The sequence below is a fragment of the Leptonychotes weddellii genome, chromosome 1, assembly GCF_054177405.1.
Source record: "Leptonychotes weddellii isolate Sample4059 chromosome 1, ASM5417740v2, whole genome shotgun sequence".
In the NCBI taxonomy this organism is placed as follows: Eukaryota; Metazoa; Chordata; class Mammalia; order Carnivora; family Phocidae; genus Leptonychotes; species Leptonychotes weddellii.
In genome coordinates, this window is record NC_138369.1 from 109333205 (window position 1) to 109360440 (window position 27236).

The window sequence follows — 27236 nt, forward strand, 5'->3', positions numbered from 1 at the left end:
AGTATGGAGGTCCTCAAAAACTAAAAATAGAACTACCTTATAATCTAGGAATAACACTACTGGGCATTTACACAAAGAATACAAAAGCATGAAGTCAAAGGGATACATGTACCCCAATGTTTATAGCAGCATTATCTACAATAGCCAAAAAATGGAAGCAGCCCAAGTGTCCATTGACTGATGAATGGATAAAGAACAAGTGGTATAAATGTACAATGGAACATTTTTCAGCCATAAAAGAATGAAATCTTGCCATTTACAATGACATGGATGGAGCTAGAGCATATTATGTTAAGAGAAATAAGTCAGTCAGAGAAAAACATTTGTGGAATTTAAGAAACAAAACAAACGAGCAAAGGGAAAAAAATAGAGAGAAGCAAACCAAGAAACAGACTCCTAACTATAGAGAACAAAGTGATGGTTACCAGAAGGGAGGTAGGTGGGAAGGATGGGTTAAATAGGTGATGGGAATTAAGGAGTGCACTTGTTGTGATGAGCACTGGGTGATGATAGAATTGTTAGATCAGTATATTGTACACTTGAAACTAATATTACATTGTATGTTAACTAACTGGAATGTAAAAAAGTATGTTAACTAACTGGAATGTAAAAAACCTTAAAAAAAGTAAGCTGTGCTAAAAGTAAAGGTGGATTTCAAATGATACTTTTCAATTTGACAAAAATTTTCTGCAATTGAGTAATTCTTTCCCAATGTGTGAGTTTCTCTGGTGTCAATAAATGATTCACGTGTACAAAGAATAGGGAAAAAAGTCAGTCCTCATGTCCTGTTGGTAAGTGTACATTACTGTTAATTATACTTTCTCTGTTGCTACATACAAAAAAAGCTTTGAAATTAGGTGTTTACATTTGGGGTTTCTAATAACTCTCTATTGTTACCCTCACATTTATCAAGTTTTAAAGCTTACAGTTACATAAACCAAAAATGAATGTGGGCAGCTCATTTCCTCTACAAACGGTAACTTATATTTCATCTTGTTCTTTAGCTAAGCAAAAAGAGCCATTTGCTACCTCAGAAATCAATTTGTCCAGGATGATTTTATAACAAGGGACACAATGGGGGAGATAAGTAAAGAGAGATACTCCATCAAGAATAAAGGAAAAGCCATCAAACTAGAGGGAAAAGATGAACAAAAAAGAGCAAAAAAGAAACAAAATTCACTCCCTCTTCTAAATCCAAGAAGGTTGCTTCTTCCTGATAAATTTTTAAGAACACTCACAGTGCCTAGGATAAATCTGGCAGAAACTATAAACTACAAACATTTTCAGGATGATGGGATTATGAAGTTTTTCCCCCTACTTTTTTGCTGGAGACTTGGACAAACTGTAACCTTTTAACTATGTGTCCAGTGATAGTGGTTCAGTAGCAGAAATCTCGTTAGTTCTAATTAGAAAATGTGATCAAATTATTATAGATTATTATCAAATTATTCCTTTAATGCTTCCAACATCAGAGTTGACCATAATTGCAGTAAATTGCTTTACTTATAAGATTGTATCTGTAAGGAACCTTGGGGATTTTCCAGCCCAATTCATTGAATTGGAGATGAATTAAGTGACTTGAAGAGGCTTAAGTGACTTTTCTCAGGATGAACAGCTTCTTAATTTTATAGAATTAGAATTAGGGTTTCAAATATTATATTTCACTTTATCTTCAAAAATTATGGTTTTACCTCCTGGGTTTTACTCTCTTGTTTAAAAACAGTCATAATAAATACCAGTTTATATTCTAAAAGGTTTAATTTACTTTAGTTTTGCAGTGTATGTGAGTGCTATAGAATTTTAGAACATATATATGTATATGAGTCCTGGGCACATGGTTGGCATTTTTCAGACCCCCTTGCAGTTAAATGTAGCCATGTGGCTCTGTGTGGATCAATGAAGCATAAGCGAGAATGGTACTCTTTCTAGGCCTGGCCCATAAAACTCTGCCTCATATGATCCTCCATTTTCTTTCTCTATCAGCTTCTTGAAGAGGGAGGACTCGCAGGACTTGGAGGAAGATGGAGCTACATGGTGGAAGAACTATGGGTTCTCATTATTGCTGATTTGAGGAGAACCAATCAGGAACACCCACACTGAACTACAGCGTGAGTGAGAAAATTACTATTATTGTTTCAAATTACTGGAATGTTGGAGTTGTTTGTTATAACAGTTAGTCTATTTAATTCACAAACAATAATAAAAGAAAATTTGAATCTCTTTCATAATCTATTTTTTCTACTAAGTTTTATGTATTAGTTAGAATGTAGACCAAAAACATGGTATTTTAAGAGATAAAATAACTTTTCATTTAGTAGTGTGAGAAATGCTTTTTTATATCCTATTTCCTTTAATCCTCATAAAGTCCATCTAAGTAGGTATTACTAGTGAATGAATATTATGATTATATTATTTTCAGAGTTAGCATTAGATGCACCGGAAGCAGGGCTCCACTTGCAAGCTATAAAAATTGAGATGGGAATCTTTAGTCTTTAGTGGCTAATATGGTTCTTTGCTATTACATTAATAATGATGTAATTTTGAATGATGACTAGAATTTTCTAGAAAATGGAAAAAGAAAATTTTTGTGACCAATAATTTTCAAATTCAATCCTTTGAATACATATGGGTTCAATTTGAAAGATTCCAATTTTCTTGAAATTTAGAATTAACTTAAAGAGCAAATTTACCTAAAGAGCAAAATATCTTACCTTGAGACTTCCCTATAAACCTATTCACTGTATCACTTACACAACAGCCAAGATTGACATTTTTATGATGATTTTATTAATATAATGGTATGTCAGAATACAATATGTAATAATTGATTGTTTGCCCTTGCCTCGACGATCAACATTTTAATGCCGAGATAGTACCTTGGGTTTATGGGAGTTCTTTTATTAAACAACCTTCACTGTGAGTTCTGTATTTTTCTAATATAAGGGAATATTTGGCAGCTTTGCCATTACATTTATCAGTCCAGTGATGTGAAAGTTATGTCTTCGTGCAGTTTAAATCAAGATATTTAAATTTTTATTTGCACTATGTGGAAATGACCAAAGATTGTATGAACAGGTTACTTGTACCAAGGTGAGCAAATTTTTAGATAGCAGTTATGAATTCTCTACTTTGCAATCCATCCTGTTTAAAAACAGCCACAATAAATATCATTTTAAGTTCTAAGGCATTTAATTTTACTTTAGTTTTGTGGTGTATGTGAGTGCCATAGAATTTTAGCATATATGTGTGTGGTGGGGGGAGGTGGGTGTATGTACACTGCTGTCCACTATCCGGTCTGGTTAGGGTTAGAGTTAAGGTTTTGATTATATATCATGCTTCCATTAGTTGGATAACTTCAGCATTTAATGCCTAAAATTTAATCTTTATTAATTTTTAATCCTATTTGGTAGGAAATTTCATTTCTATGTCCCTTTAGCATAGAGCTAAAGAGATGAAAGGAATCTAAGGTATTATTTTAAAATCACTCAACTTTATAACCAAGGAAACTGAGGCTTGCTGAGTTCTGGTGACTCAACTCAGGTCACAAAATGAGAGAAGGAAGCAGGACAAGAGTGCAAGTCTCTCCTAAACCGATGATTTCTCTTCCACTCAATGACTTTTCATCCTTCTAGTTAGATTGCAAATTCCTAGAAGTATGAGATCAAGTTTTACTTTCTTTTTTCTTTTTCCAAAACTATCTTATTCCTGTCTTCACAGACAATAAGAACTTGACTCTAACTCTAACAGAGAAACAAATAGACCACACCAAACCTAAAGCAGGTCAAGATCCTCTTCACAGCAATAACTCTAACACAAAACAGAATATTCCTCCTTCACACCTACTGCTCACAATAAGACTGTTTTGCCCACCAGCCCCTCATTGGATTTAAGGAATGCTATCAATAAGCATGCCTGTCTCAAAGGGAAATATTTACAAAAATTAAATGAAAGTCTTCTTGATAAGGCAGCTTAAATAATAATGTGCTTGGGTTGGTCTAGCTTATTTAATGGCAAAGCACATATAATTTATAAATAGAATTTAAAGTACATTCTTGTTCTAAAGACTCTGAATAATTTTCTGCCTGCACATTAGAGAAATACCAGCTGATAGAAACTCAGAGTTACAAGTGTGGGTTTCAGCAGCCTCCAGACTCTTTAGGATGCCACAGAGTTTTTATTCTTGATGACTTAAAATGAATCACCAAAAGGTATCACAGGAATAAATAGCTACATTACCTGTAATTATTTCATAAGCACAAATGGGTATTAGTAATGGGCTTTAGCCTCTGTGTTCAGTGGTAAATGTCAACACAGTTTGGGACCCTTTTTTGTCATTGTACATTTCTTCTCTATATTTAGTTTAATTATATGAAGGTAGATATTCTTTTCCCTAACTATCGTTTTCTGATTGTATTTTTTGACTGATGGTTTTAGATTGGGCTTGCTGGTGCACGAAGCTGATTAACGGCAGAGTTGGGACAAGAACCTGGTAACCTGGTTCCTAGACGTGAACTGCTTTTTCCACCGTTTATTTTATTTCTTAGGCTACTATGCAAGACACTTTTGAGTGGAAAAGTCTAGGATGCCCTCGAAAAACTGTATTTTGGAGAAGTTGAAAGAATCCAAATATGTTACTTTGGAGACAAGATGTAAATTGTAAGGACTAATTTTCTGTCATCAGAGAGCAACCTACTGTTGTAGACTTCATTTAATTCACTGATAAATCTGTAACACTCATTTATCAATTAAGTGAGTGCTCCTGGGCATTGGCTAAGTGCTGTAGATACATTATTCTCTTTACTTGTTAAGGCAACACTGGAAAACAGGCATTATCCCATTTTATTTTATTTAAGATTTTTATTTATTTATTTGAGGGAGGGAGAGAGAGAGAGCACATATGAGCAGGGGGAATGGCAGAGGGAGAAGCAGACTCCCCGCTGAGCAGGGAGCCCGATGCGGGACTCGATCCCAGGACCCTGGGATTATGACCTGAGCCAAAGGCAGACGCTTAATTGACTAAGCCACGCAGGCACTCCACGTTATCCCATTTTAAAGATTAGGAAAACTCAGTTTTTATAAGATACAATATGCAGTAGCTCACATGGTTACTTTGTGACAGAGCTGGGATTCAAGTCCTTCTGTCTTAGTCAGAGCCTCTTGCTCTGAGCCATTTATGGTGTGCAGACTCACAAATGAGTTTATAGCTTCCATAAAGCTTTGGAGGGCAGAAGTGCAATCCTTAGCAGTAGGAAAAATGTCCTAATAGAGCCTTCCAATGAGAGAACTAGTCATCTTGGAAGTTAGTAGCTCCATGGCCCTGGTGGTACACAGACCCAAGGAAGGATGATGGTATATCTGGGGATCCAGTAAAAGGGACCGTGTGTTGTGTCAAAAAATGTCTTTATAGTGCTAAGGTCTATTACTCAAAATTGGTCTTTGGTATACTCCCACAGCCCCATAATTTCTTTTCTCCCTCAAGTTTCAGCTTTGCCCCAGCAACCAGACACCTCTTCTTCTTTTTTCTTATTTCTCTCATTTGTCTGTAATTAATGTCTTTCAGGCTGTCGCTCCCTCCTGGAGGACCTTTATTTTTTAGGAGGTAAGAGATTGCAGGAGGATGCTATTATGGGGCAGGTATCCTTCTATAGGCAACTTTTCATCATCAAGAGGTCTCAGAAGGGGCATAATTGCATTTGTGAAAAATGTGATGGACCTGTCAAATATATATACAAATACTTATTATACACACACACACACACACACACTGTATGACAACAACTAACTACAACTTCAAGTGATATTAGATGAAATGAAATGAAGTGCTACCTTTAAGAGACCTGCCACTATACTTCCAAGTTATGTATGTATCCAGACTCCAGTTTTCTCTCTGATTTGTGTCTTATATGTGAATATTAAAGCAGGCCAAACCCCATCTGAGGAAGGATAAAGAAAATAAAGACTTGCCATGCTAATTATGGTGTTTTGCATCTCTTTAGGTTTGGGCTTGAAATAGTCCTCCCAAGGTTTTCTGGGGGTTGTCCCTCATAGGCTGTTGACTCCTAGTTTGGATTGCTCTTTATAAAATAGCACTTTTGCTCTCGGATAGAAATAGGTCAGTTTAACAATTACTTTAGGATCCTAAAAAAAAAAAAAGGAAATCATGCCACTTGTTGAAGACAGACATTTAAAATGCTGGGGACTCATTATTTAGAAGAGGGGAGATTGGAAAATATGAAAAAGAAATGAAAAAGAAAATGATACAGCCAGAAACTATAGTACAGGTAGAGTATGCAGTCTTCAAAAATTAATGAGGAAAATCTTGTGAATTCAAGAAAAGAAGAGAATTCATTTTTAATTGTGCAATGCCATCAAAAAATGGCTGAATATAAATAAAAACATTAAAAGCTTTGAGCTTTACAGATGATCTTATACTTGGGTGCACACAGCTTAAAAAATTTCATGATTTCATGGACTAGTTATTCCGCATCTCCAACTGCTAAAATAAGTGACCTCAATTTCTCTGCAAGCTTGTAAATCAGTAACCTATAAAAATCTATGGGAAATATAAAAGATAACTATAAAAATCTCTAAATTTGGTTTGGATCATAACAATTTTTGATTTTTAGATGCAAACCAAACAAAGAAGGAATCAACGTGTTCGCAAATTTAAACCGGAACGCAAAGTCTCGAAGTAAACAAAATAACCTCATGACAATTTAGCAAAATAGCGCAGAACTCCTGGGAACCAAATAGCTATCCCTAAATTTGTTCAAGTAAAAGAAGGCCCAAACTGCCTTAAATCTATGAAACCCATATCATTCTCAAATGAGAGAAAATGAAAAGAAATTTAGAGGTTACTTCCTTCTCCATTAAGAACTGTCAGAAACCCAAAAAACTTTTTAGGAGGGAAAAAGAGAAAAGGAAAAGCTGACTCTATTAAATGGTGTGAGTTTCCTCCAAAACCCACTGATATTCTTACAAAACAGAAACCATTAAAAAAATCATATATATATATATTTATATATATTTCTATATGTTTATAAATATATATTTCTATATTAATTATATATTTATATATAAGTATATATGTAATTTATTATTTCTGAAGATGAGGACTAAGTAAATATTTCTTAGGAGTGGCTGAGGATTACTTTTCTTGTTTGATGTGATGCTGCTATTTTCTAATGAGTTTGAATTATCAACTTGCAGATAGGGGGTTGATATACAAGTGAAATATGCTGTCTTCCTGCAGGGCCCATTCTGAGGCACGGCCCCCAAATTCTTATATGATCTGGAGGCCTGGCATTGTTTTAGCAGGGGATAAAGCCGTGTATTTCTCAGTGGCAATTAGGGCTTCAAAAGCAGACAACCTCTGACAAGATGGCCCTCTGATGCAGATTTACACTGAGGTGAGGTAATTGAATATATGACACATTTTCTTAAAATTTTATTTTTATTTTTTTAAAAGATTTTTATTTATTTATTTGACAGAAAGAGAGAGACAGCGGGAGAGGGAATACAAGCAGGGGGAGTGGGAGAGGGGGAAGCAGGCTTCCTGCCGAGCAGGGAGCCCTATGCGAGGCTCGATCCCAGGACCCTGGGATCATGACCTGAGCCGAAGACAGACACCTAAGGACTGAGACACCCAGCCGCCCCTATGACACATTTTTGAAAGAACCCTGTGGCTCTTGGCTTGTATAGGTGGCATGAGGAACAGGGACAGTATGGGGGAAGAGAGGGATGGGGCATGTAAAAAGCAACCTCACCTACTTGACAGTCTGGCCAAATCAGTGTAACTAAATATATATATAATAGTACTGAAATGTACACATGAATTCAATATGTGTATGGCTCAGATTCTTTCCTCCATCTCTTCCTCCCTCCCTCCTTTCCTTCTTTTCTTCCTTCCTAATGCCTGGGACACTCACAGAACATCAATGGAAGAACTACACTAAACTATACAGACAGAAAATGTCACGGTCACTATCTTCACGGGAACACTCAGCCTTAGATCAAACACATGCCTCAATTACATCTTTCATTTAAAAGTGAACCTCTCCTACCGGCATACTACCTCAAATAGCATCAAAGCAAAGTGAAACGCAGGCAGCATTTAACAACGCTGGTAACCACGGAAACATATCATTAAAGAATATATAAACAGGAATGAATAATTAGATGAGAAATTCATTTCTACATTTATCTTTTTCCAAGACCCACGGAAGGAAGCTCTCTTTTACCTCTCATCTCAATTTGGACACTTCCTCTTGAGCCTGTCTTCTAACTGAAAAATATGAGAATTCATAAGATGAGAATCTTAATATTGCCTAGCTTAATGGACAAATCTCTTTGTAGGCAAGTGACTAAAAACAACTGCAATGCACATTGTTGTCTAGATGTAAAACTGAATGTAGGAAGGAATTCTGAGGCAGCCAAAAAATTTGCTTTGGGCATGGGAGGTGGGCAGGAAAATCTGACTTATATCATGGTGAGAAGAGGGGGCAGTTAACCTTTAAAAAGAGGAAGTACAGGCTGCCTCACTTACTGGAGGCTTCTACATAGTGGGACTGAGGGGAGAATCTGGGGCTTAGGGATTCTTCCTGTGCAGGTACTCTGACACTCTACCTTTGCATCTAGCAAGGCTCTAGATAAACTTTGGTAGGCTTAGTTGGTCATGAACTTAAAAAATTGTAAATGGCCTTAGAGACCATCTAGCTCAGGATTGTGCATCAGAATCACCTAGTTGGGGGGCAGTAGACAAAGACAGTTTTTCAAACTTCACCCAACTCTGGGAATCTAATATTTTAAATATTTTCCCAAGTGATTTTGATGCAGTTGGTCACTAGACCAGTGTTTGAGAACCACTGACCTAGGCCAAATTTGTCATCATACAGCAGCAGAAACTAAAGTCCAGAGCAGTTGTGGTAAACCAACAGATTGAGTTGCTGGTCTCAATTTCCCCCCTCCCTATAACCATATCACATCCATGCCTTTGTCATGGCTTTGCAGTGAACAGAAGAATTTTACCCCTTGCCCTTGGCCTTGACCATATATGTCTTGCTTTGGCTAATGGGATGTTAGCAAGCATGGTATGAACAGAGGCCTGAAATGTGCTTATATAGTTTTGCTTTCTCTCTTAGAGTTCTGCACTTTGCCATAAGATGAACAGACATCAGGTAGCCATTGTTCAAAGGTGGATGAGAGACATGTGGATCATTCTTGGGCTTCTCTGCAGCTTGGAGCTAGGCCTCACCAAGTCCATCCAAGACCAGTCTAGATCAGCCAAATCATGACTGATAAGCCAACCTGCTTATTATAATAAGCCACTGAGTTAAAGAGTGATTTGTTACATAGCAGTACGTAGCAGTGGCTGACTAATACAGAAATGAAAGTGACTTATCCAAAACTGAATTCTAGCATTGGAACTAGAAGGTACAGCTTGTGAATCTTAGGCCTGACTTCTTTCTACTGCTCTATAGTGTCTGTTTTCTTTTGCTTTCTTTCCTTTCTGAGTTAAGCACATTTATCCATTGCCTTCTTAGAGTCCTTCTGCTCATCCTACGTTCCCTATATTCAGAACATTCTGTCACCTTTCCTTATCAGGGCTTACGTTTCCTTCCATCTTGTTCCTTCAGGATTCTGCTTTCATGTTTCCAAAGGTACTAAGAAGTCTCAAAATAATTTTCCCAATTGTGTTGAGTCACCCATTAATGAGTTAAACATTTACAGGCAAAATTTCTTCTGCATACAATGTGGGGTTGACAAGAGACTCAGTGTCAAATGGTGGAAATTTAAGCATGACACATGACAGTTGATAGGAAAAATATTTTTAGGTGAGTGAGTTTGGTGCTTCTTAAATTATATCTGTACTAAATACAATAAAGTTTGGGTTATTTTTAGACTCTCCTTGTCCAAATATTTTATAAACTGTATGCCTGATGGGGCCAAATAAATAAATAAATAGACTATAAACAAAGGCCATTAGGAGAACTGCTTATAAGGCATTTTTATTTGTTCCTTTCTGTGGAAACATTTTTCACATGGAAGCAAATCTTTAGAGAGAACACATTTTTCTTCTCCAGAATGTGTAGGTGTTTTGTTAAAGATAATAAAAAAATTCTGGTTCTTTGACCTTACTTTGCCTGTAATTTCACATTGAAGATTTTATTTTTACTCTGAGGTTGATATATCATAAATCTGTATCATGTAAATGACTAATATTGGGATAATTTTGTAATATCAAGAAGAAAAACAAAGAACTGGAGTGAAAAAGTTAGTCTCATTATTGGTATAAGGGATCAAATAACATTCAGTGTTAAGTTATCTTGTATCATTCTCTGGTTAGTGCAGAGAAATCCATTAGCTTGCTGCTGTCTTGATTGCTATGTTTGAAAGAAGCTAATAGATAAGACCTTAGGATTTGCATGGAGACATCCATGAGCACAGAAACCAATGAGAGAAAGGAGACTATTGGAAATCTGCAACCTTCGCCAAATACTCTGATAAATCCCAAACTCAACTAAAGCACAAGGTTGTACACGTTTGTGAACTTAAAACACAACACACACACACACACACGGAAATACTTATCGAATTTGTATAAGCACAGAATTTTTAAATAACAAGTAAAAAACTATTCCAAAATATTTTTGACATTATTGGTTTGAGTTTAATGTAAAATAGTATTTAGTTTGGTTAATTGAATTTAACAAATATGTATTGAATCGCTATTTGCAATGCACTTTGATAGTACTTGCAAGAAAAACAGACTAAGAAGAAGTGGTGTCTAATTTAAGTACCAACTGTTTTTCTTGTTAACAAATATTTTGTGCTAGCATAAGTGTTTCTTGAAGACAAGACAATGTCTATTTTGTTCACTGCTGTATTTCTAACACATAGCATAGTGCCTAACATACAGTCACTAATAAGTGATCAATAAATATTTCCTGAATGAGTATGAATGACAAATACAATTTGAAAGTAAAGAAGAAAAGTACCCACTAATTTAAGAGTAGTCTGCATACACTGGATGGAAAGGTTTCAAGCTTGAATGACTATAGTGCAGTTTAAGGAGGAACTATATGACATGAACATTCTCGGTGCTATTTTTTGCTTTGAGTTTTGGAAGCAATAAATGTCTTCTGTTAGGCCCAATACCAAGAGGAAAAAGGGCTGTTGCAAAGAGAAGGAGTACACAAGGGACTTAACCCGCGGTCTGTTGAATCCCTGAACACGATGGAAGGGCTTTAGGGCCCACAGACTATGCACTATCCTCCTCAAGCATGTGGCTGGGGAAAATCTTTTGCATCTCAGTGCAGCCAGTTCCTGATTTTATCCTTTGAGAGTAGACTAATTTCACCAAAGACAAATTTCTTGTTGGTGAGCCCTCTCTGGAAACCATTTAGGCCATTGATATCTTTAAGATGGTGAACATTCAATGCCAAGTACAAGTTGAATTGGATGGGAAGTCTTGGTATTCTCTGCACAGATGGAGGATCTGTGAAGTTGGCACTGCCTCAGCCTTTGCTGCTTCACTAAGGAAAGATGGTCCACGTGTCAGGCTTCCTACAGGGGCTTGTATTGGTATCAACAGCCCCTCCAACAATCCCAAAAGAGGTCTTTCAATTTCTGTGAAAGTCGTCAACTTCCTCAGAGCCAAAAGCTCAGATCAGTGCCTTTTCAGTAGATCTTTGTCAAGATACAAGAATACACCATGAGGCTCTTTCTTAATAGAGAAGTTTTTGGCAATTCAGAGAAGAAATGTAGAAGTGATTTAGTTTAATTCTTGAAAATTTTTTAAGAGAAAAGAAAACTCCTTCTTAGAACAGATTGATAGTGAGGAGTTCATTCCAGGACTAGCTTTATAATGGCTGATATCTTAGTCACATAAAAGAAGCAACTCTTTTGGTTAAAATGTTTAATTTACTATTAGAGATACTGCTGAAAAACTATGAGCTCTTTCTTTCTTTCTTTCTTTTTCTTTCTTTCTTTCTTTCTTTCTTTCTTTCTTTCTTTCTTTCTTTCTTTTTCTTTCTTTCTTTCTTTCTTCTTTTTTTTTGTCAAGCTGCTATTCTAAATGAGGTGGCTGGAGTCATATAACAATATGGACTGGAGGTGAGACTGACAAAGTCTTGAGAGTTTCTAGGGACAAAAATCAACACTTGGCAAATGGCTTTATTTCTTATGAAGGTCACTTTTTGTTCAGATGGCTTTAAAATCGAAACAAATTGCTGACTTAGATAACTTTGATGATAAAGACTTAACAAAGATAATCTCATTGACCTGAGGACAAAGGAAGTGATGTAATATGAATTTTGGTTATTGTTGATGCCTGTCTATCCATATGAGATCTTGTGAGTTACAGGAGCTCTGATTCCATTTGCTATTAGAGACTTTGTGAATCAGGGTTGTACCTCTTATTGCTATTAAAATGAAACATTGACATTGATGTGATGTCAAATATATTTCAATTTCTTATTCCAGAAAAATTTCATAACCTTTTCATAAGAGTGATGAAACTATAATTTTTCCTATTCTACATGTAGGAGTTCCAATGTAATGAGACAAATAGTAAGCACATTTTTTGTGTATATGTTTATGAGTATTGTTTCTAGGTGGATGCTTGTAAATGGAATCAGATTCTCAGAGGGCTTTGTGACTCAAAAAAGAAAGAAAGAAATTTAAAAAAGAACAATTAAGGTGAAGAATGAGCTGATCAGGCAGCTTGCCCCTGTTTAGTGGGGCTCCTCTGCACTTGTTTTGTGGGACTTCTGCAGCAAAATTAGCCATTACCATCTTTTCTCACTCCATTTTGCTGAGCAGTGCAGACTGGAGTTGGCTCTGTTACTCACACTGCAGGAGAGAAAGCCACACACCAGACAATCCATGTGGCTGACAGCATGGCTGAAAGTGAAGGTGGGAAACCAGGAAAGGGAAACAGGAAAGGAAGTCATGTTTGTTTCCTGATGCTATTAAATCTAGTCCCGGATCTAAAGGGGCAGGTGGCCTAGGAGGTGGACTACAGTTTACTGTAAAAATCTTCTTGAAATATTATTGTCTTAGGAGCAATGTATAAATACATAGTGGTCACTGCTTCAAAATAGCTAATTATCAGCCTGATTAGGAATTTTCTATTTTGTTAATTAGCTCAGAATTGTGATGAGGTCTCAAGGTGTTTGAGAAAAGGAGAGTGGCTGATAATAGGAGACTGGGTATCAGGTTGCAGAAGCATGCATGCAAGTACAGTTGTGACAAGTTATTTCCAACCCTCTCTAGCTCTCTAGAAGAGGTGATTCTCTATTATAGAATAACATGTGCAAACACTTTTATTCAGAGTGATATATTCCAGTGTGAGCTGTCATGTAGTGCAGAGTTTTATGCCTTTTTTTCTTGCTGGTTTGATGATATGAAAACTGTTCCTAATACAATTGAAAAGTGTTCTTGAGCTCACCAAAGTAAAGGTCTGTTCTTTTGTATCCAAGAATTTGTAAGCCAACAATTTGTGAGAGTAAGTGTAGACTGGCTCTCAAATTTTTGCATCCCCAAACTTTCCATTTCTTGTTTAAGACCTCGAAGAAGAATAACTGACCAGAGTGATAGGTATTTTTTTATGTGCTTGAAAGGAAGATATACAGCAACTTCATCACTTACAAAGGTAGTGAAAAGAGCCTCTGTCTAAGCCTTAATGGATGTCTATGAATGTATATGCAGATACAGTTTCTAGTCTGTGATGTTTGAGGGCATTTGTAAATTCAACATTCTTAAATTCAGTTGCCATGGTAGATTGGGTTGGTGGAGCATAACTGTCTTTAAAGATGACATGGATGGGCACTCTCTGGCAATGTCCAAAAGCCCCTTTTGATTTAGGACAGAACAAAGTTTAAGGAGGAAGATATATACATTTAAATTAAGACCAGGGACAGGCAAGCTCGCATAAGGAAATATGCAAATGGTGGGAATGGTGTGGTGTGTTGATATTGAGGCTAGTTAGAGGGTTTAGTTTATGGAATTTATCTGCAGGATGAAATTTCTAATTATGTTACTTCTTTTTATCTTAATATGTGTGACATCATTTTTGGAGGTGTTTAAAATATTAGATTTCAGTGCTAAAATTAACTTTAAGAATAGACCTTCTCAAACACTTTCTGCTAGTCATCTCTTATTTTCTAGTTGAAGTTCCTCTAGAGACTAATTTGCCTTAGGTTAGATAACTATTTTGTTAGAACTTGGACTGAATCAGACCTGACTTCCAAACAAGGGCTCTTTTCCAATATGCCAAGTTGCTTCAAATTAAAAGAGGAAAAGAATAACTCAACATCTCAAAAATGAATAATCCAATTAAAAATGGGCAGAAGACATGAATAGACATTTTTCCAAAGAAGACATTACAGATGGCCAACAGACACATGAAAAGATGCTCAACATCACTTATCCTCAGGAAAATGCAAATCAAAACTACAGTGAGATATCACCTCACACCTGTCAGAATGGCTAAAATCAATAACACGAGAAGCAAAAGGTGTTGGCGAAAATGTGGAAAAGGGGAAAACTTTTGCACTGTTGGTGGGAGTGCAAACTGGTGCAGCCACTGTAGAAAACAGTATGGAGATTCCTCAAAAAATTAAAAATAAAACTATTCTATGATCCAGCAATCACACTAGATACTTACTACCCAAAAATACAAAAATATTGATTCATAGGGATACATGCACCCTGATGACTATAGCAACATTATCTACAATAGCCAAATTATGGAAACAGCCCAAGTGTCCATTGACTGATTAATGGATAAAGAAGAGGTGGTACATATATACAATGGAATATTATGCAGCCATAAAAAGAATAAAATCTTGTCATTTGCAATGACATGGATGGAACTAGAGAGTATAATGATAAGTGACATAAGTCATTCAGAGAAAGACAAATACCATATGATTTCACTTATATGTGGAATTCAAGAAACAAAACAAACAAGCAAAGGAAAAGAAAAAAGAGAGAAAGAGAGAGGCAAACCAAGAACCATACTCAACTATAGAGAATACACTGATGGTTACCAGAAGGGTAGGGGCTGGGGGTATGGGTTAAATAGGAGATGGGGATTAAAAAAATAAAGAGAAAAAGAAAATACAAGGAGAAATATGTTTTTATTATCTTTTATTAATACAGATTAGTTAAATAATAGTATTTGTTTTCCTCCTTTTTGTATAGCAAGCATGCATGTATTGGTAAGTGGAGATTATTTTCCCAGTTTGAGGTAAATAAAATGGGGATATTAACAAAAGGAAACAGAAAAAAATTATTTATAGTAAATCTTAACCAGTTGCACCAACACTGGATCTATTTTTTCCTAGTCTGATGTAGAAAACGCCCGTAAGTACTCAGTGTTTATTTGTTTAGTGAATGAATAAATTAAATCAAACATTCTTTTGGGACCTATTATATGCCAGGCTTGCTGAATGTTATATCTAATCCTTGAGATTCAACTCCTTTCCCACTTCTCTCCAAAAGCTTTTGAAATCCTTTAATAAAAAGTCTTCTTCCTTTATTGTATCTATAGCTCATATTATTTGCTTATATTTTTTTTTAAAGATTTTATTTATTTATTTGAGAGAGAGAGTATGAGAGAGGGCAAGCACATGAGAGGGGGGAGGGTCAGAGGGAGAAGCAGACTCCCTGCCGAGCAGGGAGCCCGATGCGGGACTCGATCCAGGGACTCCAGGATCACGGCCTGAGCCGAAGGCAGTCGCTTAACCAACTGAGCCACCCAGGCGCCCCAATTTGCTTATATTTTTACATCTAGCAATTCTTTTTTTAATTTAATTATTTATTTATTTATTTATTTATTTATAAATTTAATTTTATTATGTTATGTTAATCACCATACATTACATCATTAGTTTTCGATGTAGTGTTCCATGATTCATTGTTTGCGCCTAACACCCAGTGCTCCATTCAATAAGTGCCCTCCTTAATACCCATCACCAGGCTAACCCATCCCCCCACTCCCTCCCCTCTAAAACCCTCATTTTGTTTCTCAGAGTCCATAGTCTCTCATGGTTCATCTCCCCCTCCGATTTCCCCCTTTCATTTTTCCCTTCCTACTATCTTCTCTCTCTTTTTTTTTAACATATAATGTATTATTTGTTTCATAGGTACAGGTCTGTGATTCATCAGTCTTACACAATTCACAGTGACAACTAGCAAGTCTTTACAATTATTTAATTACATGACTATAAGTAACTGCTACTGTTTTGCATGTTACAGATTCCCTTAGGAAAGTTTTAAACTTATCAGCAAATTAATAAATTTTTTTGAGATTAAAATTTTGTTCAATTTTTTTTTCCAAATAATCACAGGTCTCAAGTATAGTAGGACTAATGTAAACCTTTATTCTTTACAGTAGGTAAATTGAGCTCCAAATATTTAGATGGAACCATATAAATTATTGAGCATTTTATATGATAAACCTAATGTTTACTGCCTAATAAAGATAACACATGATATAAAGACAGAAAACTGGGAGCCAAGACACAGTAGTAAAAATATGGGAAAAATCAGGAAGCATTAAAACACTGTGATGATTATTTCTCACTTTCATATTTGTGTTTTAGCAGATCTTATTCTAGTCGGTTTGAAAGGTTCATATTAAATTAAATTAAATCATCTTGAAGTACGAGGAATAAAAGGCCCCACACAGTCTTGAGAGGAGAAGATATGGAGAAGGGATTTGGCTTTTGTAGTAGATTTTCAAATATTTGAAAAAAATTTCATTTGGAAATGGGTTTCCTTTTGGTCCATGTTGTCCTCCTGGAAACCACTGGATTGAAGTTCTAAGGGAGTAGAAATCTACTTTACATGAGGAAAACAGTTTAATAATTAGCAAATTGAATGTTGTTTCTTGGAGTTAAATGAGCTCTTCATTTGGATCTATTTCAGCAGAAACTTATTGACAATTTGCTGAGAGCTGATAAGAAATGAAAAGATTTGTGTATTGTGAAGGAGATTGAACCAGTAAATTCTAAATTCTCTTTATAATTCTAAGAAATTTTGAATCTCTTCTTGAGATCTAATTGACCTTTGATATGACTTCTTGCTGCCATTTTGAATAATAAATGAGAAAAAAGATCTGCAGTTTGTTATTAGTTAGGTGTCCAAAACACTAAATATTACCCAACCAATACAACTGACCTTTGCATTTTTCCTTTATTATGTAATTGGTGTTACTTTAGGGTATGCTTTTACAGATCATAGATCAATAAGAATCTATGAATATACAATGTTCATATTTTAAAGGATCATGTCATTATAGCAGCATGCTTGGGAAAATAGTTCCTGGGATGTCTAAAATTTATATTGGGTTGTAAAACTGAGGTATGGGCCAAGGGTTAACAGCCTTGAATTTTGCCCTTAAAATTGTCACAGAAAATCTACTTCATTATAAATACATTACTACTGAGTAGTGTCCTTCTGATTGATATGGCCAGAGCTACCTTTTTCAGCAGTCTTTTAAGCACCAATCCTTCATTTTGGTTCTAAAAATGAGATGGGCTCCTCCTCCCTAGTTGGGACATCAATTTTTACCTGCCAGTACAGTTTGATGAGCTTGCTTATATACTGTTCACTTCCTCCACAGAGCCAGAACATGTAGTCAGCAATCATGGCACTCCTAAGAAGAAGGACAATTAAAAAAAAAACAAACCACAAATTTATAGGGCAGAAGGAAAACCATTAACAGGTAGTATATATAAATACTGAGGAAGAAGATTTTGTCATATATAAATTTGAATAGATTAATATTAAGCAAAGCCCATTCACATTTTAGACTGTAGAAAGTAGGGTTGTTTTTGTCTTCTGTTGTTTTTCTTTTAATCTAAACTAAAACTCTAAAAGAAGCAATCAGCCATTTGTCTCCTAGATGTTTTTTTTCTGCTTGTACAGTGTAAGAATACTTAAAGACTATGAAGGAATGCATTGTTTTGGTTGCCCCTTATAAAGCTTCAGAGCATTTATAGAGCAACATATATTTTATGGACTCCAAAATGCCTTCAAACCTAGCATAGCCTATATAACTAACTATTTTACTGTTACTTAAGCATATCTCAGACTTTACCTGAATTGAAGATTATTCACCTCTGATTCAATTGGCCTCCTTAAGAGTAAAAATAAAAAATTTCTAATTCAACAAACACTCCCCTCCCCTAACTTCTGTGTTTAGTTGAATTGGTTTTGGTATCTAGTGTGTACAACCACTGAATTAGTCTTATTAAGCTAAGAGGATATTAAAAACTATTGTGCAATTGATATTAATTCATTGCTTAGCACCCTTTGGAAAAACAGTTTACTTTTATGACTGTTTCTGCTAGGCCTCTCTATTTCTTTTCTCCAGAGATTCCAAATCCAAATAAATGTGACTAGAAGTAATTCCAAATTGTCACGTTAGCCAATTAAACATATAATAATCCTGTGTACCTAATCAGTGGTACCAAAAGTTTATTTATTTAAGTAGGGCTATCATGGTGTACCCCTGGATGTTTTTCTTATCTTTGCCTGCAGATATGTGTTGTTTCTTGACACCACTGTAAATTGAATTAGAAAGTTTCCTTCCCTAAATATAGGTTGTCCAAGGCACGGCAGCTAAAAACTTACTATGGTACTCTGTCGGAAGAATTAGAATGTTTAGTTCTTGTTCAGAACTGACAGAAATTAGGACTTTAAAAAATAACAATGAAAAAAAATACCATCATTTGGAGGGTTATTCAGCTCTATTTTTTTACACATGTGGTATTGGAAAGGAGCTATCCACTGACATTGAAAATAAATGACAATAATTTAGGAATAACTAATCTTCTAAGAATCCTTTTATATTTTTCAAAGCCCTAGTTTACTGATAAAATAAAGTGAGCTAGGAAGTTTTGATGTTGTGTGAATATGTAAAAAGTAGAAAAAAGTTATAAAAATTATAGACGAGAGGGGGCAAAAGTGAATTTCAAAATTTGCATTTGATAGAAACACTTGGAAAAATTTTCCTCTCATGACTACCTAAAAAGGAAGTCTACTTAAGTACCTGTCACCTAATAGAAATCCATTTAATAAATTCTGAATTTAGGAAATCAATGAAAAATGTAAAAAATCTCATTCTCAAAGACAGCACACACGTATTTATAGAAGTTGGGTACTCTTAGGTGACGACTTGATTCTGCACTCTGATTCCTCCTTCCATTACCATTTGGAAGTGTAGATATGGCTCAACAAACATTGTTTAATGAGGAGACCAGCCATTAGTTAAACCAGGGGTGGGTAAAATTTTCCTGTAAAGGGTCAGATAGTAAATATTTTAGGCTTTGTGAGCCATGTGGTAACTTTGCCTATGGAAGGACCTATGGACAATAAGTAAACAAATGAGTGGGGTTGTGTTCCATAAGACTTTATTTCCAAAAATACATGGTATGCTGGATTTGGTATAGTTCGTCTAACTCTAAGATAAATTACGAGGTTGAACAACAGGTGACAAGAATTGATATAATTGTCAGTCAGCAGTTAGGCACCAGCTTCTATATGTTCTGGCCACAGGCTCCCTTAAAGATTTCAGTCTACAGTTTTCTCTTTAGGGACAACGTATACACTGTACTAAGATTACTGTGCAGAGTTCAAGAAAGAAATTTTACAACTTTGAAACATGCAAAAAATGTAAACGATAATCCTGGATGGTAGGCACAGAGGCTTGAGTTAAGTAAAAGCTAAATCGATAGTTTCTATCATGTTAATGATCATCATTCTTAGACTGGAACAATTGGGAGGGAAAAAGAGAGATCATGACAGTGGGTTTCTAGAGCTTTCCTGCATTTTTAATGCTTTTGGTGATTTGGTTTTGAGTTCACCATTGTAAAATTAAAAGTTTTAGTATTTTTATTAATGCTTTCCAAAAGTTGCTCTTTCTGTAATGATGTGTTGTCAAATTGATTTTATTATGCCTGGGGGCTCAAGTCTTTTTCCAAAGGAACATATCTCTAAATTTATATTGAAACAAGTGAAGAATTAAGATTCATTGAAATTTATTACCTGACCTCAGCGAAGCACAATTACTATAATAGTAAAAAGATACTGGTATTAAATAACAAAGAATGGTTTCAGAAAGCTACATGTTTGCTAATATACTTTTCATAAGTATAACTTGTTTCTCTTAATGTTAGAACACAATTTATATTGTAGTTGCTTCAACCGCATTTTCTTCCCAGTGGAAGCGGCAGTTACGTTTTCACTACCCACCTTCGTCTGGTTCCCTATCATAACTCTGCCCTACAGCTTAGCCTTTATAAATCAGTATATAATTCAGTGGAAGAACATGAAAAGAGCATGGAAATAACATTATACCATGCAGTATTTGTGAGGCAAGAGACAGGGGTTTTTCATCTTGCTGAATTTATAAAGGTCAAAGATAATTAATTAATCAACTCAGAGCATCTACAAGGAGTCCAGTACCTTGTGGGATCCTGGTTCTGGCAGACTCACCTGATGAATCGAATGTAAAGAGCAACCATCATTCTTCCTACTTTCCTTTAGGTATCTCTGTTTACCTTTAGACCAATCTCCTGGAGGCTAGTCAGTGTGATTCAATGTTGCTTCTAAATGTCTTTGTTTCATTGTCATTATTGTATTCAACATACTTTCACTAACCTACTGAATACTGTAGCTGCACTGGAACTGGAGGATCATTTTAGCCAACCCCTTTTAAGTCACAGAGGGTGGCTTCATATCTGTCCCTTTTGAGCCTTTACTAGTGCTAAGCACCAGGTTAAGCATTTTACATAGCAGAGTATGAACCTGATCCACCCACCCCCCCACACTTCGGCATCAGATCTCATCCCACCCATGGAACTGCTCCAATAATTCATTCTCTCTCTCTCTCTCGTTTATTTTCTTTTCCCTTTTTCATTTTTTTCCTTTTCTCCTGGAGCTTTTCTACCAGCACACAGAAATGCTGTTGTTTCTGCCATCTTAAAACAAAACACCTCCAAAGCCTCTCTTGATCTGCTTCCCTTCCAGTTATCATTTTCTTTCCTTCTACACAAACAACAAACAACAACAAACCCACAGAAACTCCTTGAAAAAGCTGTGTGTGCTCCCTATCTCTAATTTCTCTCTTCCTTCTCTCTCCTAAACTCACTCCAGCAAGGCTCCCATTCCTACTACTTCACTGAAACTTATCTTGTCAATGCTACTAATGGTGTCCATGCAGCTAAAACAAACAATGGTTCAATTCTCAGTCTTCATTTTGCATGCACTCTCAGGTGCACGTGAGGCAACTGCTTGTTCCCTCTTCCAGCATATACTTTCCCACTTGGGTCCCACAACTCTGCTCTTTCCAGTTTCCCTCAATCTTACTGGTTGCTCTTCTCAGCCTCCTTTTCTGGTATCTTCTCCTCTCCCTGGATTCCTACCACATGGGCACAATGTTTGGGCCCCTTCTCTTTCTTTCTATATGCAATCCCTTGGTGATCTCACCAGTTTCGTGGTTTTAAATACAGTCTATGGATTGACAACCCTTACATTTATATCCTGAACTTAAACCTCTTTTTGGATCCTGAGACTTGTAGAAATTGTCTTCTTCACATCTCGACTTGGATACCCAATAGGTATTCCGAACTTAATATTTCTATACCTGAGAATCTAACCGTCCTTACTCTCCCTCCATCCAGTTTCTCAGGCAAAAAAATTAAAATTAGTGCTCCTGAGCAGGTCACTACTGTGCTTAAAACTGCAAAGGCTCCTTATCTCGCTCAGAGTAAACACCAGTTTTTAAAATGGCATTTGAACCCCCTGTCATCTGGTCTCTGATCTCATTTCTGATTTACTCTGCTCCAGAAAAGCTGTTTACTCTGCTGTGGCTCAAAAAGAACACGTACACTATTGCCTCTGGGATTTTGCTTTTGACAGTCCCTGTTCCGGGATGTTCTTTCTCTAGATACCCCCTGACCTCCTTGTTCATCTACTTTAGGTCTTTATCAGATGTTATTTTCTCAGTGAGGACTACCCTGACCACATTCCAATACTATCCATACCAAAGCCTAAAATATTTACTCTCTGGGTCTTTCCTGGAAGGCAAGCTTCCTGAGGGCCAGGAGTTTTGTCTGTTTTATTCACTGCTCTATCCCCAGTGCCTAGAACAGTCTTGGTGTGGTGGTCACACAAGAAATATTTGTTGAATTAATGACTACACATTATCTAATTTTTTAAAGTCAAAAAAATTTAAATTCTTGTTACAAAAACCTGAGGGCTATAGAGTTGCGTAACTTACTAGGATTCTGCCAGAAGGAGTCTGGCCCTGGATTACCTCACTGCTCATATTTAACAATGTTTTTGTTCTGGAAGTGGCATGGGAATGGAGTGACAGGGTGGGCTGGCCCAATGTAGAATCCAACATTTAGCTCACAGGAGAGTTTAATAAATGCTAATGGATGCTGATGTATTTTTTTAATGTAAATTAAAGAGGAAAGGTACCAGGAAGCACATTAGCCTATTATGTTGTATCTAAAATTATTTTTTAACGTGACGTCTTCAGTCATGTGTCAATAACTATGGTTTCCCTGCAAGCCTACTGTACTCTTCTTTGATATGATATTTGAGTTCATTTTAGAAAGTGTTTCTGAAGTCACATTTAATTTACGTAATACATCTGTTAAATGTAAAAGGGTCAAAATCTGGCTTTTAAATATATATGTATCTAAAATAAAAGTTTTTTGTGTCATAACTCAGCTTATCGTGAATCAAATCCCATTTCTACAGAACAGCATATACACAATATAAGAATTTGAACATGTTATTATTACTAACTAGATAGGTACCAGTTCTGCTTTCCAAATTAATACCATACAAGGATCACAATGTTTAAGCATTTTCATGCCAGGTGATTTTACAGATTGAATATTTCTAAACAGACTGTGCAGTTCTAAGGTTATGAGAGTATACTATTGGCAGTTCTCAAGACCTATGTTCATATTCACAATCTTTAACATTTCTACTCAGCGTGGCCACTTGGTGGTGTAAAACAGTAAGATATGGGTAAACAAAAGAAAATCACAGCACACAATCAGCTGTGTGTTCTCATAGGGCTCCCTGGCTGGGACCTTGAAAAGTCATTCGTTCGTCACCTTGCCTTTAGGCAGGATCACACTTAAACCTTTCAAATGAGACTGATGAGAATCTATTCTGTTTTAAAGACCTCCACAGAAGGACATTGCTCTGCTTTCCTCATTGATTCCTTAGTTTCACAGCCATTAATAGCATCTTCTGCAGCTTTAGTCTGCTGGTTTCAGTTCTTTCTCCAGGGTTAATGCAACCTAACTAGACCTTATCCTCTGGATAGCAGTTCTACGTATCCTCACAAAAATTTATTAATCTCTTTTCCCTAGATTAATTAATTAACCCCAGTTGCCTTAATTTTCTCCATGGGTCCTCCTTGCTTGACATTAGTCAGTTTCATGATTGTCTTTTCAAGTTCTTTAAGTTCCTCCTTTTCTTTCTCCTACACTCGGAAATTGACCTCTCTCAAGAGTCTAAGGATAATCTTATGGTGTATGCATGCAGCTATTTCATTTGTGTAACTGGTATAGATACTTCTTGGAAGTGTGTCTATTAGATAGTTCTAACTACAGAATCCTTCCCTATTATCAACATACTTAGGAGGTTGTTTCCTTTCTCCCGTACTGAAAAAAGCTAAAGAACATATGTATAGGCATGCTGTTAATTTAGATTGATTAGATTGATTATTATTGATTAAAGTGTATATTCCTTTAAATACAAATATACACTAATATTGAAGAGATTATATTCCGATCAGGGGGAGAATCAAACTATCAAATCCACTCAAGCAAACACCCCCCACCCCCAACATGAAGCTTCTTTTTGCAGTCTCACATATTTTCCACACAGCAATCAGCCACAGTGATCTTTAAAAACTATGTAAATAAAAATTACCTCAAGCAGAATGCAAACTCCTTCTGTGGTCTACTACTCTTGTGATAGGCTGCCCTTGTTTTCCTCTTCAACACATATTCTGTCACCTTCTAGTCAAGTGTGGCTTATTCGGTTGCTCAAAGCAAATATGAATTTTCCTGCCTTGGGGTATTTGCATATTAGGTGCCTCCTACCTGGAATCTATTCCTTCCATTTTTTACCTGGCTGCTTCTTTTCAAGATTTGGACCTTTTGGCTTTAGCTTAAACATTGATGACCTCTTCAGTGAGGCCTTCTCTGACCACTCTGTGTAAATAAGTTCTGCCTTATCATCCCTCAACCAGAACATTCTTTTTCCTGCATAAGTCTCATGTTTTGTAATTACTGGTTAGTTTACCTATTACCTTCTTTTCCTAGGCTTGTACTGCCCAATATGGTAGCCACCACCCATATGTGGCTATTTGTATTTAAAAGAATTAAAATTTAAATTTAAAATCCAGTTCTCAGGTACATAAGGCACATTTCAGGTGTTCAATAGCCACACGTGGCTAGTGGCTACTGTGCTGACTAGCCCAGAACATCTCCATCAACACTGGGAGTTTAGTGGCAACACTGCTCTGGACTGTAAGCTATAAGGCCCGCCATTACAGTGCCTCATACAACACCTGGTAAATAGCAGATGCTTGTGATGGTTGATCTTACGTGTCACTGAGCCACAGGGGCCCAGATGTTTGATTCAACATGATGTCTGTGAGAGTGTGTCTGGGTGAGATTAACATGAATCTGTACACTGAGTAAAGCAGATTGTCCTCCCTGATGTGTGTGTGGCTTATCGAATCCACTGAAGGCCAGAATAGAACAAAAAGTCTGATAAGGGAGAATTTGCTTTCTGATTGTTGTTGATTTGGGACATCAGTCTTCTCCTGCCTTGAATTGGAATTTACACCAACACCTCCCCAGGTTCTCAGGCTTTTGGCTTCAGACTGGAACCAAACCTCTGCCTCTCCTGAATCTCCAGCTGCCAAACTACAGATTTCAGGCTCCAAAATTGCATGAGCCAATTCCATATATTTATACCTCCTATTGGTTCTGTTTCTCTGGAGAACCTTGACTAATACAGGGCTTAAATAACTTATATCTGCTTTTGTTTGCACTTTGCTCTGGTTATCCTTTTCCCCACTCCACTACCCCTAGTCATTTGGTTTTCATCAGGAGGCTCAGCCCTTATAGTGTTCTGAGTTCACTTATTTCAGTGGTTGATGAGCATTGAAGAAGTTATACTTTGGTCTCTCTACCTTTGTAACAAGTCTGCCTGTGTGCCTAATTGCCTAGTTCTAATAGCTGAGAGTTATCCCTGACACCAAATCTCTACCTTTTGCAGACCAAATCTAGTTAATGTGTTTCTGCCTTGACTGTAACTCCAGATTTTGATTATACTGGGGTTCTAGCCATGCTTGCTCCTGCAAGATTTCCCAGCAATGGATAGTAGTTTTTTTTTAAGTTCCCTGCCTGCCTCTAGCATGGAATTTCAAATATTGCCTGTCTCTAGATTCTCAGTTGATAACAACAAAAAACAATAAGAGTATTACTATTACTATTTATAACAACAACCAATATTTATCGGTGCTTACCATACATATATTAAGTGCTTTTACATCTCATTTAAGTCTTTTTTTTTTTTTTAAAGATTTTACTTGACAGAAAGAGACACAGCGAGAGAGGGAACACAAGCAGGGAGCGTGGGAGAGGGAGAAGCAGGCTTCCCGCGGAGGAGAGCCCGATGCGGGGCTCGATCCCAGGATCCTGGGATCATGGCCTGAGCTGAAGGCAGACACTTAACGACTGAGCCACCCAGGCGCCCCTAATTCTTGAAACCAAGAACCTCACTTTCCTCATTTCATTTGAGGAAATGAGGAAATGAGTTTCCTTAAACTGAGGAGGTTAATTTCCAAAAAGTTGTCAGCAGAGTCAGGATTCAACCAGATATATTTGTTATCAAATGTTGGTCTCTTAACCATGGTTCTGTACTACTTCTGTGCTGCCATTCTTTTTCTGTGCATCTTTTACAAGACTCTATTTTCTTTTGTTGGACTTCCCTGATGCTAATTTCTTGCCAACCTGTTGACCACTGGTACAGTCTCTAAAAACCATACTCCTGTGGTTAAATGTGTGTGGTAGGCGTGGTTATTATTGCCTATTAATGCCTAGTCCTCCTCCCCTATTGCCATCCCATGCTTGTCTCACTAGCAGTCATGTCTTGGTGTTAGTTCTGGCTTATTAATCTGACACAGTCAACTTTCCTTTCCTGGCCATGTCAAGAGATGTGTCGTTACTTCTATAGAAAATATATATCTGGTTGAAGAGGTCTAGATGGATGGAATTCGTCTCAGATTATACATGAAGATTTGATATTGCTTTTGATTTTTTTGATCCAAATATGCTTATAAATATTATCAGCAAATATTTATTATGTTTATTACAATAGGTGAGGCTGGGAGTCATGGTAACATGGAAATGTATAAAGACATGATATTGACCTTTATGAGATGCCAAATTAACTACTGATAAAACAATATCTGAAAAGAGTAATCAAAATATAAGGCAGTTTTATATCCATAAAGAACTATGCAAATGTTAAGTACGTAATGTTAACTAAGAAGTACAGAGCAGAAAAGGGGAAATGATTACTCTTGGCTGTAATGGGCTGGTTCAGCCCTGAGACCTGAAGAATGGCTAGCACTATTTTAAAGCGATGATGAAAAAAGGGAGGTTTTGTTTTTGTTTTGTGTGTGTTTGTTTTTTGTTTTCCAGAGACGTATCACATGCAGGGCTTTGAAGGTGGAAAGTATAATATAGGATCTGGGGAGAAACAGAGGGTCTGTGTAAAAGAAGAAAGGGAAGAAAGACCAGAAAATTATGTTTAGGACAGGTTATGGTAAGCCTTGAATTCCAGGCAGATGAATTTGAATTTTTGTCTTATAGACGTTGGAGAATAACTGAAGGATTTTTGGCAGGGAGAATAACATGAAAACTTCTAGTTCAAAAACCTCAGTCATTGCTGGCTTTCGATTCTATGATGGGGAGGAATCTTATTCAGCCAAGACCTCTCAGACTTGTGTTTAGCAGGGCCACAACCTGTGGCCATATTGGGAGCATTCCTGGGGTGTCTTCTTTTATATGGGTTTAAAAGCAGTGTCCTTTGACATCTGGACCTACTTACTTTCCAGGATGAAGAAGATGGTCTGGGGAACCAGGGTCCTGATAGGGCCACATGGATACAGAAAA

General features: G+C 36.5%; 1 protein-coding gene across 1 annotated transcript in view; it reads right to left on the reverse strand.

Moving 5' to 3' along the window:
- Positions 1 to 27236, reverse strand: part of SPATA16 (spermatogenesis associated 16) — a 224633-nt gene that overhangs the window by 61039 nt on the left and 136358 nt on the right. Inside the window, 4 exon segments of the mRNA XM_081804100.1 lie at positions 9427 to 9489; positions 14212 to 14241; positions 17420 to 17426; positions 17549 to 17665. Of these exon segments, the coding sequence (XP_081660226.1) occupies positions 9427 to 9489; positions 14212 to 14241; positions 17420 to 17426; positions 17549 to 17665 (217 nt within the window).